Source organism: Ctenocephalides felis, unplaced genomic scaffold (genome assembly GCF_003426905.1).
Source record: "Ctenocephalides felis isolate EL2017-DRISC unplaced genomic scaffold, ASM342690v1 CF-g0.4_SCAFFOLD_01170, whole genome shotgun sequence".
NCBI lineage: Eukaryota > Metazoa > Arthropoda > Insecta > Siphonaptera > Pulicidae > Ctenocephalides > Ctenocephalides felis.
The window spans coordinates 19,331,746-19,347,741 of record NW_020537324.1 but is presented as its reverse complement, the minus strand read 5'-3'; the positions used below and the strand labels follow the sequence as shown (position 1 = coordinate 19,347,741).

The 15,996-nt window shown below is 28.6% G+C and overlaps 1 protein-coding gene across 1 annotated transcript in view; it reads right to left on the bottom strand.

The window, feature by feature from the left end:
- Nucleotides 1-15,996, bottom strand: part of LOC113365865 (sodium-dependent serotonin transporter) — a gene marked incomplete in the record, with an annotated part of 141,604 nt that overhangs the window by 106,400 nt on the left and 19,208 nt on the right. The window contains 3 exon segments of the mRNA XM_026607406.1: nucleotides 6,159-6,293; nucleotides 7,047-7,191; nucleotides 10,726-10,910. Coding sequence (XP_026463191.1) covers nucleotides 6,159-6,293; nucleotides 7,047-7,191; nucleotides 10,726-10,896 — 451 coding nt within the window.

The following is a 15,996-nucleotide window of genomic DNA, read 5'->3' as shown; positions in this document are numbered from 1 at the left end:
ATCAATACAAACTCAAATATCACTTGCCGAATAGTATTCATGAACAAATTAACAAACATGTATATTAATAATCAATAGTACACTTAATCAATAAGAATTAATGTCAATTCATTTGATAAAATTTGCTACTTTTTATTACAAAAATATAATTTTCGCTTTTTACTTTTGCAAGCAAGCTCTTTTCGTAGTTCATCAAATTTAATTTTTTTTTAATTTTTCGAAAGAATACGTCGACGTAAGGTGTAATATTGGTTCATACACATACTTTTGCTAATTTGATGTTAAATTATTCAAAATGACTTGATACATCAAATAAACCTAATTAGCAAACAGAATTTTCTGACAAAAAACTTCATAGTCAAAAAATTAATAAACATACAATTTATTTTGAAGATGAAAATTTCAAAACTATGAAATACAAGAAGTTAATAATTCACCTGTATCTATCTTACCCAACTATTTTGTGAACAAAGGAGTATTAATTAATACAAACAGGTAATGCCATCACGATTGTTTGGAGACTGAATGGGGTGCAAAGTTTCAGAACGATGTTTGTGATTTGTGTGAACAATCAGGCTGATTGGGTGCCGCCTTTTCGTGTAAATCATTTCGCATAGAAAACAATTCAGACGAGATTCTGACAGCAGACGAGACGTCACATATACGCTATTCAAAATGATGACTGCACGTTTGGTTCTAAATCATAATTTCAAGTAGACCAGGCACCTGCGACATGGGTAATGGATTGTATAAATGTTTTAATTGATTAGACAAACATTGAATTCGACACATGTTTTTAAATTTTGTTAGGTTATCTGTTTGTTAAAGTTGCTAAAAAATTATCATATTAAAGTACTCAATATCTCCATATTAATTACCGAAAGGTCATTCAATGGAAGTGTGTAAAGTGTAGTAGTTTGCCAGAATTATAATGAGCGAGTTTGAGAAAAGAAGATAAAGTCAATTGATTTATTTCACAAGATTTTAAAATACAAAAAATAGTAATTATAGGTGACAATATGCAGAATAAAAAAAATTGAACTTGTAAAAATATTAAAGCGAAAATTTTGGAAGGTTGGAAAAACGTTTTGAAAACGTTTTTTTTTTAATAAAAGGTGCTTAATGTGCACATAAACCATTCAATTATAGACATGCATATATTTTATTTTTATCTTTTTTTCGAAGCATAACAAAGTTATTAAACTAAAAATCATCAAAATAAATATATAGGGGAAAGTCTCATAACGCCGGACGGCATCTACCGCCGAACACTCTATTTAACATGTATTATTTAAGCGAGTATAAATCTTTTCATTTCAAAATACAAGTGAAAGGAGCGCGGGGGAGGGCACAAAGGTGCAGCACCAAGACTCACCTTTGACGCACACAGCGAAGGCCGTTCTAGTATATTTATGCATTTGCATTCGAGTGGCATTCGAAGATAAAAGTAGTACTTGATTGTTATCCGTAAAATGGTAAAATATTATTAGATATTTTAAACAATTTTAGTAGGTACCACCAAATAGTGTCCCTTAGCACCGGACACTAAGTCGTCGACAGTAAACATATTGATATTTCTTGTGAGAATTGAAGTAATTTATTCTAATTATTTAATTTTGTTCTGTATGAGTGCTAACGGTCACAACATACCCCCATTTTTCGTATTTCCTAGTCAAAGAATGAAAATCTTATGGTAAATGCTCCAGCTGAGAGCATCGGTGTGGCCCAGCCAAAAGGGTGGATGAATAGTGTTTTTTTTGCAATATCTAATAATAAGAATATTCGTCAAACACACATGTGCAGACATTCCAGAGTGTGGAGATTGCTACATATGTGTTCAATGCTGGTTATTTTGAAATGTCCGGTACTAGGTGCCACTTTGTAAAATCACATTTTTTGTTACCAAAGTTTGATTGATTGTATTAATTATTTTAGCAAAGGTTCCGTTTTTGTTAATTTCAGTATTTTCACGTATACATATAATTTACTTTTCTCCCACCTAGCTAGTAAATTAACAAAGTTATGACCGATCGATAAAAAAGTGGCACAACCGTAGCCAGATTCTCCTACTAGCCAGTGACATACTTTTTTTATTTATCATTAAAAACATACATCATGCTTATAATTTGAATTTATTGTATAAATAATTTTATATTGAATACTAAATCCATATACTATAAAAATAATAAGGTAGTCCCTGTCTCCACGTCTACAATAACTCTTTCCTTCCCGCAAGTGACTTGCAGATGATTTCACTCGGGGATTTACTGAAGGTAGTCGCCCTGTTTGCTACTGATATCATGTCTACATGTGCGAAATAATGTCGTGTAATTAATTATATCTTCCGCGATCTAGCATTAATTGCACGCATAAAGAAAAGATTTAAACCGCAATCTCCTGAGTGATCACAGCAATAATTTTAATACTGTGAATTATGTTCTGCTTAACGATATGTGACGTGTTGCGGTGGTGGTTTTCGTGAAATCATTTAAGGGTAGAATTGCAGCCAATGATAATGATGATGGAATGATAATCTATTCGGTTAATATTATTTTAAAAGAAATCAATTTTTGTTAATGAAGGTAATATGGGCTATATTATAAAAACCGAACATTTTGAAAGTAAAATAAATTACGCTAACACGTATTTAAAATAACTGCATATCAGTCTATAAAATAGATTATACTTCACTTACTATTAAATAATTGCATGGTGTAATTACTTTTTATTTTGTTAATACTTCATGCATTTCATTAAGATCTGAATGCACAATTACGTTAGTATTTTGAAAATATTCTCTGATTATACAAAATAACGCTTTACAGATAAAATGATAAAAAACTCAGTTTAATTTCCAAAGATTACCTATTATGTGAAGATAATAAGGACATGAAGTTTAACTAAATATATCCATCATAATATTAAACTTTTATTTACTTTACGTAAGAAACTTTGAAACGATCAGATAAAAATAAATTCGTCAAAGTTTTACTTATAGTTTAATTAAGTTTGATACAGACGTTTCTGTGGCAGTATATTTAATTATAAAAGTTCTGTTTATAAAAACAAGTGATCCTGAACATTCAGTGTTATTTTTAATTTAATATTTGAATGTTAGAATAAAACAATATTACAAACTTTGTTTCTTGAATAATTATGGGTTAGTTAGGCTATCTATATCTTTTTGGTCCAAAAATTTCTGAATTCCCGAAGGAGAAGTTTATGTTTCCATCAAAAAATCCGATTCGCTAATCTTATGTTTTCTCGACGTTTCAAGCCATTCTGAATGGAATGAGATCAAATTTGGAAAAAGTATGTGTGTGTGTGTATGTGAACAGATTTTTTGCCGTAAATCGACGTAAAACGGCTGTACCGATTTCAAAAATTTAATAGCCATTCGATGTATCTTGATGAGGACTATCGTTTGTCAGTTTTGTGCGATGATCGGCCGAGACGTTTCTTTATAAATAGCAGAAAAGAGAAAATTTTTTCGTCCACGTTTTAGCCCGCAATTTTGAATTGATTATAAAAATTCACAAACCGTTCGAAAGATATTGGTTGGGAATCGTGCTGATTAGTTTTTGGTAAAGATCGACCGGGCCGTTTTCTTGTAATAAAGTGTTAAAAAAAAAAATTCGACAACTTTTATTATTATTTTTTTGACGGTAGATACCATAGTCTTCTAGATCATACTAAAATATTACGGCCCTACGAGAATTGGTTTAACTTTAAAAATTCGTCAAAGTTTGCGAATCAACGTGGTAAACTTTTCGCCCACATTTAAGCTCATTCTACCGAATCGATTTTAAAAAATCAAAAACTGTTCGAAAGATATTAGTTTGGAATGATACTGATTAGTTTTATTGGAAAGTCTACCGAGCTTGTAATTAATTGTTGAAAAAAAATTCAGCCGATTTTTATGGAACTTTTTAGCGATATATATCATGGTCTTTAAGAACTTACTGAAATATTACGGCCCTACGACAAGTTAAAAATTTATCAAAGTTTGAGAAAATGAGTAGTTTTTTGACGTTAGCTAAAATTAAAATTAGATGATATACTTGGTATAATATTAGAGTACTTGTTCTTAATGAACCTACTAAGCCATTAAAGTACTACGGAAACTGGTATATTCTCTCTATTCTATATTATAACTCAATTATAAAAATGGTTGACTTTTGAAAATTTTGCTTTTAGAAAATACTACTAAATTAAAAAATGAATGTATGTGTGGCGTGTATGTATGTATGTTTTGATACAATTTTTTGTCCACGATTTCGGGCGCACGGATCAACCGATTTTTTTTTTAAATTGTTTCAATAAAATTTTCGAAACTTCTAAGATCGATATTTTATCACGTTCGTCTTTCATTAAAATCGATATTTCACAGAAATCTCATCCCTAGCAAAGTCTAAGATAGTTGAATTTTCAGTTTGCAGAGGTTTGCGAATCGAACGAGACGTTTATATTGCATTAAGTAATAATCTTATCTTGTTACGTCTTACAGATCGTCACTTGATTTAATTAAAACATTCGAAGCGCGAAGTACTGGGCGCTCCGGCTCAGCCGTCAACAGTCGCACCTGCGATGCGTTCGGGAAACTTTTACCTTGCGTTCAAACCTTAAATCCAACTGATGTTATCCCAATACAAAATCCCATCAAGCTCTAAATCGTTATATAATTAGTTCAATGGTAATTAACGCAATACGCAGAATGAGGTGCGAATTTAGAAAACACGAAGGAAATGTTTAAGCTGGTTCTATTGTAATGGTGCGACAGACAAATTGTCATTAAAAGACGATCATTGTAAAATAAGTCTAAATAAAGCTTAAGAGTGGTATAAATAGCAGTTGTATCATGTTTATTATTAGGCGTTTGACTTCTGAAGATTGTGAATGAGTGTATAAGCAAGGTTTTGTCAGAACGATATAATTAATTTTACTAGAATATTTAAGGTGTTTTTATGTTAGTTTTTAAAAGACTGGTGTATTAAAAACTACTATAACTAAAAAAGAGTGCGCGTAAGGTTTACCCGCGATTGATGTAAAACTTATTTGCTACTGTGTGTGTACGCTTATATTTTTTTTACATTTTTGCTGGCGATATAATCTCATTCTTTGAACAACTGTAATATCTGTCTTGCCTACAAAATATTTTTCATTTCAATAACTTCAAAGATTTATAGAAACTACGAATAATATAGAAATAATTTCTAATCAAAAACTTATGTTTGGTGCACGGCACAAATGTTTAATTTGTTTTATTATTTTCAAGGAACAGAATAAAATATTCTTCTGATTCAAGCATTTTTCATTGAATCAAGATTTATACTACCATGTAACTTTAAAATGTTTATTTATCATACAACGACAGAATTCTATTCATATGCACGACGACTAATCATAATCGACCCGTATAGAAATGATCTCATCGAGAGTGAATGACGAACAGTTCGGGCGTAACGGACTTCCGTTGCATTTGCCCGAATTTATTTTGATCTAGTTGCGCCTAAAGAAGTTTTACTTCAATAATTATTATAATATGCTAAATGAATAAAACAAATGAAAAGTTTAATTTACTCGTACATACATAAGGACTAAAATACTTTAAATATTAAATATTGTGGCAATGTTAGGTCTAATAATAAGTAACTTTTGATCAAGTAATAAAAATTGTAGTACGTTCTCCTCTATGATATGAAAATAACCATTACACAGAAGTGCTAACCGATGCATAAATTTGGATTTTATAAAATTCATAATGATGCTGACTCATTAATATAATAGATAATGTAATATGTCTCAAAAATGTGTTTTGTCAAGATTTCAATAGAAATTTAGACAATTTAGAGTTTTGGTTAAACAAAAACGTACTAAAAATTACCAGAAAATTAAATGTATATATTTTATATTTCATCCGAGCACACATACTAATTAATTGTAAGTATTGTAATAATATTCATTAAATTTAATTAATGCGCGGCGATGTCGATTGTCGACTTGAAAATATAGATTAAATATGTTTCTAATTAAAAATTTCGGGGAAAAATGGTCACTTTTTTATTATATTTAATTAATATGTTTAAAAATCTAAAAATATCTACAAGCACACACTCATAAATATATATGTTTTATGAAATTAAAAAAAAATTACTGACCTTTTAGTGCCGGACAGATTCGTTTCCAAATGGTAAGGCAACCGCAACGATGAAATTGTCCAAGAGCCAGTTCCATATAAAATAAGGGAAGACCGCCAAATATCAGCATAATGCAATAAGGAATCAAGAAAGCACCTGAAATATAAAGAAAAATATTAATTTTATTTAATAATATTGTGTAAATGATTATATTATTGAAATACAGTAGAATCTCGCTAATCTGACACTTCGATGAACCGACACGTCCAATAATCCGACACTACTAGTAATCGAAGCACTGGACAGTTTTTTGGAAATGATCTGGAAATTTTTCCTCTATTTCCAAAAACTTGTGACTATTTCACTATATTCCAATAATACGAACATTTCACTAATCCGACACCTTCCATTTTTGACGGTGTCGGATAAGCAAGATTCTACTGTAATTTGTCATAAGTTGAACTTTTAATATAGATAGAACATTAAGAATAAAATGTACAATTACAAGTCGAAATGCATGCATCTAATGAATACTCTAATAAAATTATGAGAAAATAAACTAATAACTCATAGAAAGATTATATTATGCATTGTTGATATGATAGTGTTAATTTAAATTACAATGGTATTAATTGAAGTAATAAACAAAATACGTAATGTTTTATAATAAATGTATTATATAAAATAATAAATGTAATGTATTATATAAATCAAATTAAATAAAAAATTAAAAATTAAAAATATAAAAATATAAATCAACTTAAATAAAAAATTAAAAACTAATATCAAATCACTACCAGATTTGAAACAGTTAAGTATAATCAAGAAACACAATGCCAACAAATTGCAAAACAAATCACATCAATACATAAATTGAATCAACCGAAAGATATATGCAATTGAAATTACCTCCTCCATTCTGATAGCATATATAAGGAAATCTCCAAACATTTCCCAGATCCACAGCAAACCCAATAACAGCCAACAGAAACTCGACCTTTTTTCCCCAGGTCTCGCGCCTTCGTTCCGGTGTCAACGATACGGTCAGTACGCGCTTCGAAAAAATAAGAGACACTTGAAATTAATGAATTTTTATAAAAGAATATTTTGAGAAAATAATTTATTAGTCCTTGTTTGTTAAAATTTTGCTAAAATGTTGCTAATAGTTTTTTGATAAAGTTATTTCAGCATATTATAAAAATGTATATAAGATTTTATACTAACAGAAGAAAGCATTTAAGAAAATAATCAAGTTTTCACCTGAATGCATCAAAATAATACTCCAAAATCAAAGTAACTCTTTCTTAAAAACAACGGCTTGAAACATAACGGGATAATATCTTTCAAGTACTTGTTGCTGAAAACCCTTAATTTATCGATAAGAATTTTCATCAACATTTAAATCTGTGTTAAACTGATAATGCTCTTGAATTAATTGATTTAATAATCACACGCAATTAGGATAAACAATTTTATAGAATCGCAAAGGTGAAAGGCTATCTGTATATCAATGATTTATTTCATTTATTCTTCACTTCATGAACATTGTTATTACTTCATTAGACATTAGTTTTTATTTCACCTTCATTCTTATGATAGATAGTTTTGAATGTTTAGAAAAACATGTAATATATAATTTCAATTTTGAATCAGTAGGGGAGACTGGGTACAGTTATGCTACTTTTTTGATTGGCCATAATTTTGTTAATTTACCAGTTAGCTGCGAGAAAAGTAAATTAATAGTAATTTGAACATTTGTCTACGTGGAAATACTGAAATACTGTCGAATAAATTAAATTAGTCATAAAATCAAATCATACAAAAAAGGGCCAGTAGCACAACCGTCCACAAGCACAGGGACGGTTGTGACAGTCATAAAAATAATTTAAAAACAATAGCTATGAACACCAAAATGGTTCACATATTGCCATTAATAACAATCGTGCACCCCAAAATTTGTCACAATCGTACCCAACGCATCCTTTTAGGTACAAATCATCATTATGACTAAGCTAAATTTTCTAATCAAAAACTAACAGCTGGTAAATAACCATGCTCAACTTACTTACTTATATAAATAATAAAAATATATACTTTAAGTATTTATAGCTTATATTTTAAGCAGAAGAGTAAAATGAATAATCTTAAATCCATTGCAATAATAAATTGTAGTGTTCACTTGTACTTTTAAATATTCATCGATCCCATAATTCAATCACGATGTTCTGCCGGAATTCCAGCGCGCTAACTTTTCTTAACATGCGTGGATAAAAAGATTTTTCACTTTGCACAATAATCATAAATATTCTTTGCGAATCTCCTGAAACTTCTAGAAGTATTTAAACTTTATAGAATTTTTTTGTTGCGTTCTTTATAATTATTTTCTTTGAAGTTGAATATTTCATAGGTAATTTATCGCATACTTGGCTCGTTTTTTTTTGTTATATTAAAAGTTGTAATCCGATATGCATAACTTTGCGATTTAATTGTCAATATTAGAGATATGAGTAGGAATATTTTAATGCTTTGTTTTGATCTCAATTTCATTTAATTTCATACAGATCATATTTTTGCAAGAATCATCAGCACTTTGAAAATTTATCGCATCTATTTCATAAAACAATACATTAAACTACTACAATGTAGATTTTATATTTTAGAATAATTGCATTACATATGTAAGATGCAATCACGTTCTAAGGTTCCATATATATAATTCTATTTACTCATATGAGCGTAATTCATAATGAATTTCTATCACGATTTTTCAAGCACTTTCTCATAAAATGCAAATAAAATTGCATAGAAACGCTAAAGATTCTTAGTAGATTTTATGACTTATTCCGTATATTTCTGTTCAGCTTATATCATTGTCTTCAGCTAACTTTATCATTATATGCTCATAAAGTCATAACATAATTTTTTAATGACCATTATATAGGTCACGAATTTTCAATTCATATAATATAGGTAAAATAATATTTCTACATGCATATGCCGGTTTCTATTGAAAGAATTAGAAATAATCGAGAAGAAAATTATTTTGTTTACTAATTAACAAAATTTTGAATATCAGTATAAACGAAGTTTATGACAAAAATTACTAAATATTGTATTTATAAAAAATGATATATAATAAAAGAAGCACTTTTTATATTTTTCAAAATGGTTTGAGACACACTTTTAGTTTTAGTAAAGTGTAGTGTAATGTACTCATAACAGTACATGTATCACTTTACTATGGCAATGTTCTATCCGTTGCTTTTATTTAATAAATAAAATCATAACAGCATGTTTTACTTATGCTTATAAATAGTGTTTTTGAGCTCTAAGTTTCGTTTATTATATTGAACTTTCGTTCAACTTTTGATTTAATAATATTATGCAGATATCACCAATTTTCACCTAAATGAAGTACATAATTAGTGAAAGATTTGAGATAAATAACATTATTGGCAGTAATGGCAATATATTTTATATAACCGAGTCGAGTCTGTATGTTTATAAATTATTTTATTATTGATTTTTAAAATATATCATAAATTATTTAATTGATACTTTAATACACTTTAGTATTAGGGGACATATAGCAATTAAAATTTTGAATATGTAATTACATTTTTTACAACATCAGACGTATTTTGCACCAAATTCATACTTTCGAGATATAAATAAACTCAAAGAATTCCATGATATATAAAAACCACAATTTAAAAAAACACTGTATTATTATTATAAGCATTATGCGTTTGGTGTTAATCAGTTATTATTGTGATTCATATATAATATAACGTATTATTATTAAATATATTTAGACAATTATTAACTTCCCGTAGGGCTAAGTTATAGTAATCGCAAAAAAAATCGAAAATGAAAATTTTTATATATCTTTACGTTTCAAACGTTTCTGAATATTTTAGAAAACTTATTAGTCTTAGAAAAAATGGATGTATGTGTGTGTCGACGATTTCGGAAACAATGATCAACGGATTTGAATAATTCGAGAAACATTCGATTCGTATTGATAAAGAAACGTGCTGATTAGTTTTTGGCGAAGGCAGGTCTAGCCGTTCCGAAGATACGAGGCAAAAAGTGCCGAAAACGGTAACTCAGAGATCATAACAATAAGTATAAATTTTGTTTACATTCCTATGGGTTCCTTACCAATGCTTATCCGTCAGACGGCGGCGCGGCGTTTACGCGCTTTGACATTTCGTCTCTATGCAGTTAAAGCAGTACGATTACTTTGAAAAAAAAGTTCAGATTTTGCAAAATATGTCAAAATAAAGAAAACGTTTTTTTCCAATTTTTTTTTTCAAAAAAGTAATTTATTGTCAAATAGTACCTCAAAAATCTAATTTTTTCGAAGTAATTTTTTTTCAAAAATGTTAATCGTTTTTAAAAAAAAACAATTTTTGGTACGGGAAGTTCCAGCAATTTGCCTTAAGGCACGATGCTATGCACCCCACTAGTTATTATTACTATCTACAAATATGCTCATAACAGCAAATGCAGGATTTAATAAAAACACGTGGATTATTGAGGACAATTTATACTTCTTCTATCTATGATTTATATTTTCTCTAACCTGTGTTACATCCGGCTTAGTGAGCGCCGTGTTTCCCGGAATATCCTCGTATCCCGTCGGAGTCTTAGCTTTCGCCGGCAAAGCGCCGTCCGGTTCCTCGGGGGCATCTGGTTCGCGGAGCGGCTGCTGTTCGCCGGGCTCAGCTTCACCTTCGTACTTCGTGCTGGACATCGTGTCCTTTAGCGCTTTGCTACCATATCTCGAGAAACTGCAGCTGGAATGAATTATAGGGTTTGAGCTTAATAATACGTAACTACATGAAAATCATTAACAAAAATTCTTTATTTTGGAGGGAAAAAAGCTGAATGTAATTCTTTTCTTAAATGCATGAAAATATTGAACGGTTTCAAAAGAATGCTTTATTTTTTTGCAGAAAAAAAATTGTATGGAATTTTACGTTTTAAGTAATTATATACCATGATCACAAATATTTTTCTTATTTATTTATATTCTAATTCTAGGGCAATTTCTTTTCTAGGTGAGTGCATTTATTATTGAAAAGTATATTTCAGTTTGTACAATTATTTGAACTATTTGCTTTAATAATTATTATGATGTTTGAAGAATATAATCACTCGTTAGTCGTATCATTTATAATTATAACATTACATTAGATTATTATATATCAAGTATTATAAGTGATAAAATGAAATATTAGATTTAATAACATTTTACAATAGACAATCATAATCAATTATGTTATATAAAACCAATAATTTTGCCATATATTTTTAACTTCCCGTAGGTTAAGTTATTGTAATCGTCCAAAAATCGAAATTAAAATTTTTTTGCATTTCTCGACGTTTTGAAGGTTTCTGAACATTTTGGCATACCTCAGAAAAAATAGATGTGTGTGTATATGTATGTATGGATACAATTTTTCGATCAAGTTTTCGGGCGCACGGATCAACCGATTTCAATGGTTCAAAAAACATTCGATTCCTATTGATAGGGAGAAGAGCTGATTAGTTTTTGGCAAAGGCAGGTCCAGCAGTTCGAGTTTTTGAGAGAACGGAGCATCCGATTTGAATGTTCTAAAAAAAAATCAATTAGTAATGATTGGCCGAAGTGTTTATCAGATTTTGGCAAAGGCAAGCCAAGCCATTTCAAAGATACAGAGCTAAATGTGCAAAAAATGGCAGTTTTTGAGGGAACTAAGCGTCCGATTTAAATGATTCAAAGAACTTTCTGCTTGTTTTAACAAAATAATTGATTTTGGGAAAAAAATTGACGCAATATTTTCTTTTCATTTTTTTTTAGAATTTTTTTTCTGCGAAAATAATTCAGATTTTATTTTTAATTCTGACTAAAGTTCTAATATACTTTAAACAAATAATTTCAACTTTGCAATTCAGTTTATATAACTCTTATAAAGATTAGACATTGTTACAATATTAATAATAATCTATTTCAAATCTATATTCCTCGAACATTTCGTTACGGTACGGGAAGTTCCAGCAATTTGCCTTAAGGCACGATGCCATACACCCCACTCATTTTTATTTTCTTCAGCCATTAAAAAATCTGCAGATATAGACTTTTATAAATATGATATAGACTAAATTTATATGCAACAGGTATTGGTTTGATATTAGTATAATATAAAACTGATATTTTGTTGTTAGTTCGTCAAAAACTTTAAATATCAAAGCAAATATTTTCTTATCATGAATTTTACTTTTTACTAAATCAATATATTCTTTTTTTTATAAATATAATAAAATATATACTTTGTGTGATTTGAAATTAAAAGAGAGTGTTATAGCTGAATTACATTTATAATATCCGACTTTGCACATATAAACAAAATAAATACCTAAGATTAAACTTTTAACTAAAATTTTGCTAATTTTAAATTCCAGTTCGAACGGTTTTTGAAATTATTTTACTGTGCACTCCCTCACCGACAGAATGATGGCACAAACTAAAGCTTCTTGAATCGCACAAAAACGCATTTGCAAACCCAAAACCCCACTAAATATTTTTTCTAAAAGCGATCGTGAGTAATCAATCAAAATCTCACTAGTACAAGAGCATAATAATTCGTGTAGATAATAGAAGCACTGTTTTACATCTGAATAACTCTTCCGAAATTCCTCGCATTCCCGAAAGAATTCTTCCGAGCTATGGCATCTGACAAGATCTTTTGTTGTCCGTACAAACAAAATAAAAAAAAATGACCGCAAACTGATTTATCTTACTCGATGGTTCATTTCAAAAGTTAAATTATGTTAATTCGATGTCTAAAGGTCTTACCTAAGACACGTACATTTTGTTTGCGTGCAATTGAGTAAAATATGTCGGCAATTTATTCATTGTTGTCTGATGTGGCGCGTTTTTGGAATATTTTCATGTAACGAGCAGCATCCGGACATCGATCATGTTCTGTCATGTTTTATATAAATATTTTACATGTAAAGCAAAACATTGTATTGTTAGTGCGAAACGGTTAATTGTACGAATCAGAGTCGAAAAGGCGCGAATGCAAATAAGGCATATATTAGATGTTAGTCACTTCAGAAATAATTAAGTAATTCAGAGATATTTATTAAAAAAGAGATAATATTTTCTAAATATAGTGAATTCTGTGACTATTTTGATAAAATATTATTAATGCAGAAAAGCTCACATTTTGATACATCATAAAATTGTTCCTACACTGTCAATATAAAATATTTGTTATTAAGTTAATCCTATGATTCTGCAAAAATTATAAAATGACAGAAGAAATTAAATTAAGCTCACTTACTTATCGTTTCAAAAACATAGAAATATTTGTTATTTTATTGAATAGAATTTTTAGTTTGATTGCATCACTAATGTCTGTAGGGGGAAGTACCCAAGTGCCGGACACCTAAGGTTATTTATACATAATTCAAGAAATATTTTACGAAATGTTTATTAAATTATAACTTATGTTATATAACAAAGTTAGAAATCAAACTAAATTAACAAAAACGCAAACATTGCTGAAAAATAATAAATACTATCAATCAAACATTGGTAACACAAAATATAATTTTCGAAAGTGGCATCTAGTATCGGGCATTTCAAAATAACCTGCATTGAACACAAAAAATATGTAGCCATCTTCACACTCTGGAATGTTTGCACATGTGTGTTTGACGAATATTCTTTGATATTGCAAAAAAAATCACTATTTATAGAGTGTCCGGCATTAGGTGCCGTCCGGCGTTACGGGACTTCCCCCTACTTTAACTAATTGTAAACTAATTATTATAAATGATACGACTAATAAACGTATATTTACTCATATTCACTTTTACTTGTATTTATTTATACTTTTATGAACAAATAGTTCCAATAATTGTAAAGTATTATTGAAACTCCGTAATTTTCTAAATTAAACTACGAACTAAAATATACTTTTTAATAAACGTACTTGTAGGAAAAGAAATTTTCCTACAATTAAGGAAAATATGTTGAACATATATATGATCCATAAAAATTAATAATTTTAAAAATTTTATAGTAATTTTGAAATACATAGAATCGCCTATAAAATGAAAGCCTCAAAAATAAACAATTAGAAAATCGTATTGTACCGTAAAGTATTTCAAATACTGTTATAATATGATCATTATTTTGATGCTAGTGAAAAGACAGTTTATACAAATAAAATTAATAAAATAATAGGCATTTGTTGATATACATTTATCTCAATATCTGCAAAAACGATTTATAACATGCTTTCGGGATATTGAAAAGCCTATTATTGCACATACAAGAATACTTATGTGTAATATTGTGACAAGAGTTTTATCAGTAAACCGATTTTTATTTTCAGGAAAAAATATTCGAACGTTTTATATAAACCGATGGCAATTCGAGCAATTTCCTTAAAAGCGCTTTGTGAAATTATAACTGAATGCATGTTTCAGATCACTTTTATCCTGCGTGTGGATAGAACTTCAAAGGAATTTGATAACATTAGAAAGATAGGAAGTTTTATATTTATTTTTAAAAATATTTAAATACAACGATTGATTAAATTGATACATTAGTAAAAATATAAAAATGGTAAAATTATAGCTGAATGCATGTTTCAGATCACTTTTATTCTGCGTGTGGATAGAACTTCAAAAGAGTTTGATAACATTAGAAAAAAGCAAGGTTTATATTTATTATTAAAAAATATTTAAATACAACGATGTTTATTATAAAATTGATGTATTAGTGAAAAATTCCCAGCAATTTGCTTGAAAGCATTTGGTGAAATTATAAAAGAATGCATGTTTTAGATCATCCTTATCCTGCATGTGGATAGAACTTCAAAAAGAATTGGTTAACATTAGAAAAATAGTAAGGTTTATATTTATTTTTAAAAAATATTTAAATATAACGATGGTTAATATAAAATTGATAGATTAGTAAAAAATTAACTGAAGGCAATTCCAGCAATTTCCTTGAAAGCGTTTGGTGAAATTATAACAGAATGCGTGTTTCAGAACACTTTTATGCTGAGTGTGGAGATAAGTTCAAAAATAATTTGATAACATTAGAAAAATAGCTAGGTTTATATTTATTTTAGAAAAATATTTACATACGAAAATGATTATAAAATTGTTACATTAGAAAAAATAACAGAAGGCAATTCCAGCAATTTCTTAGAAAACGTTTGGTAGTATTATAAAAAAATGCTTATTTCAGATTACTTTTATCCTGCGTATAGATAGAACTTCAAAAAGAATTTGATAACATTAGAAAAATAGGAAGGTTTATATTTATTTTTAAAAATATTTAAATACAACGATGATTATTATAAAATTGATAGATTAGTAAAAAATTAACCGAAGGCAATTTCAAGAATTCTCTTGAAAGCGTTTGGTGAAATTATAATAGAATGGGTGTTTCAGATCACATTTTTCCTGCATGTTATAGTTATATCCAACTTAAAAAAATGGATGAGATTGAAAAAATAGCAATGTTAAATTTATTTTTATAAAATATTTAAATACAACAAAGATTATATTAAAACTGATAAATTAGTAAAAATACAACTTGTTTTTAATTGCATATCATCATCACATGGACTTAGATAAACTATTGATTAGAGCAGCGGTCGGAAAACTTTTTAATCATTACCCAATTTTTTTGGTCTATGTTGATATTACCCCCATCGCAAAAGAGATAACCCCCCATATGGACAACTATGTAGCAAATACAATGAATATCAATTAAGAATAATCAATTTTAACACCAAAATTTTATTTCACCCATTTTGGGTAATTTGATAAAATCAATGATGTG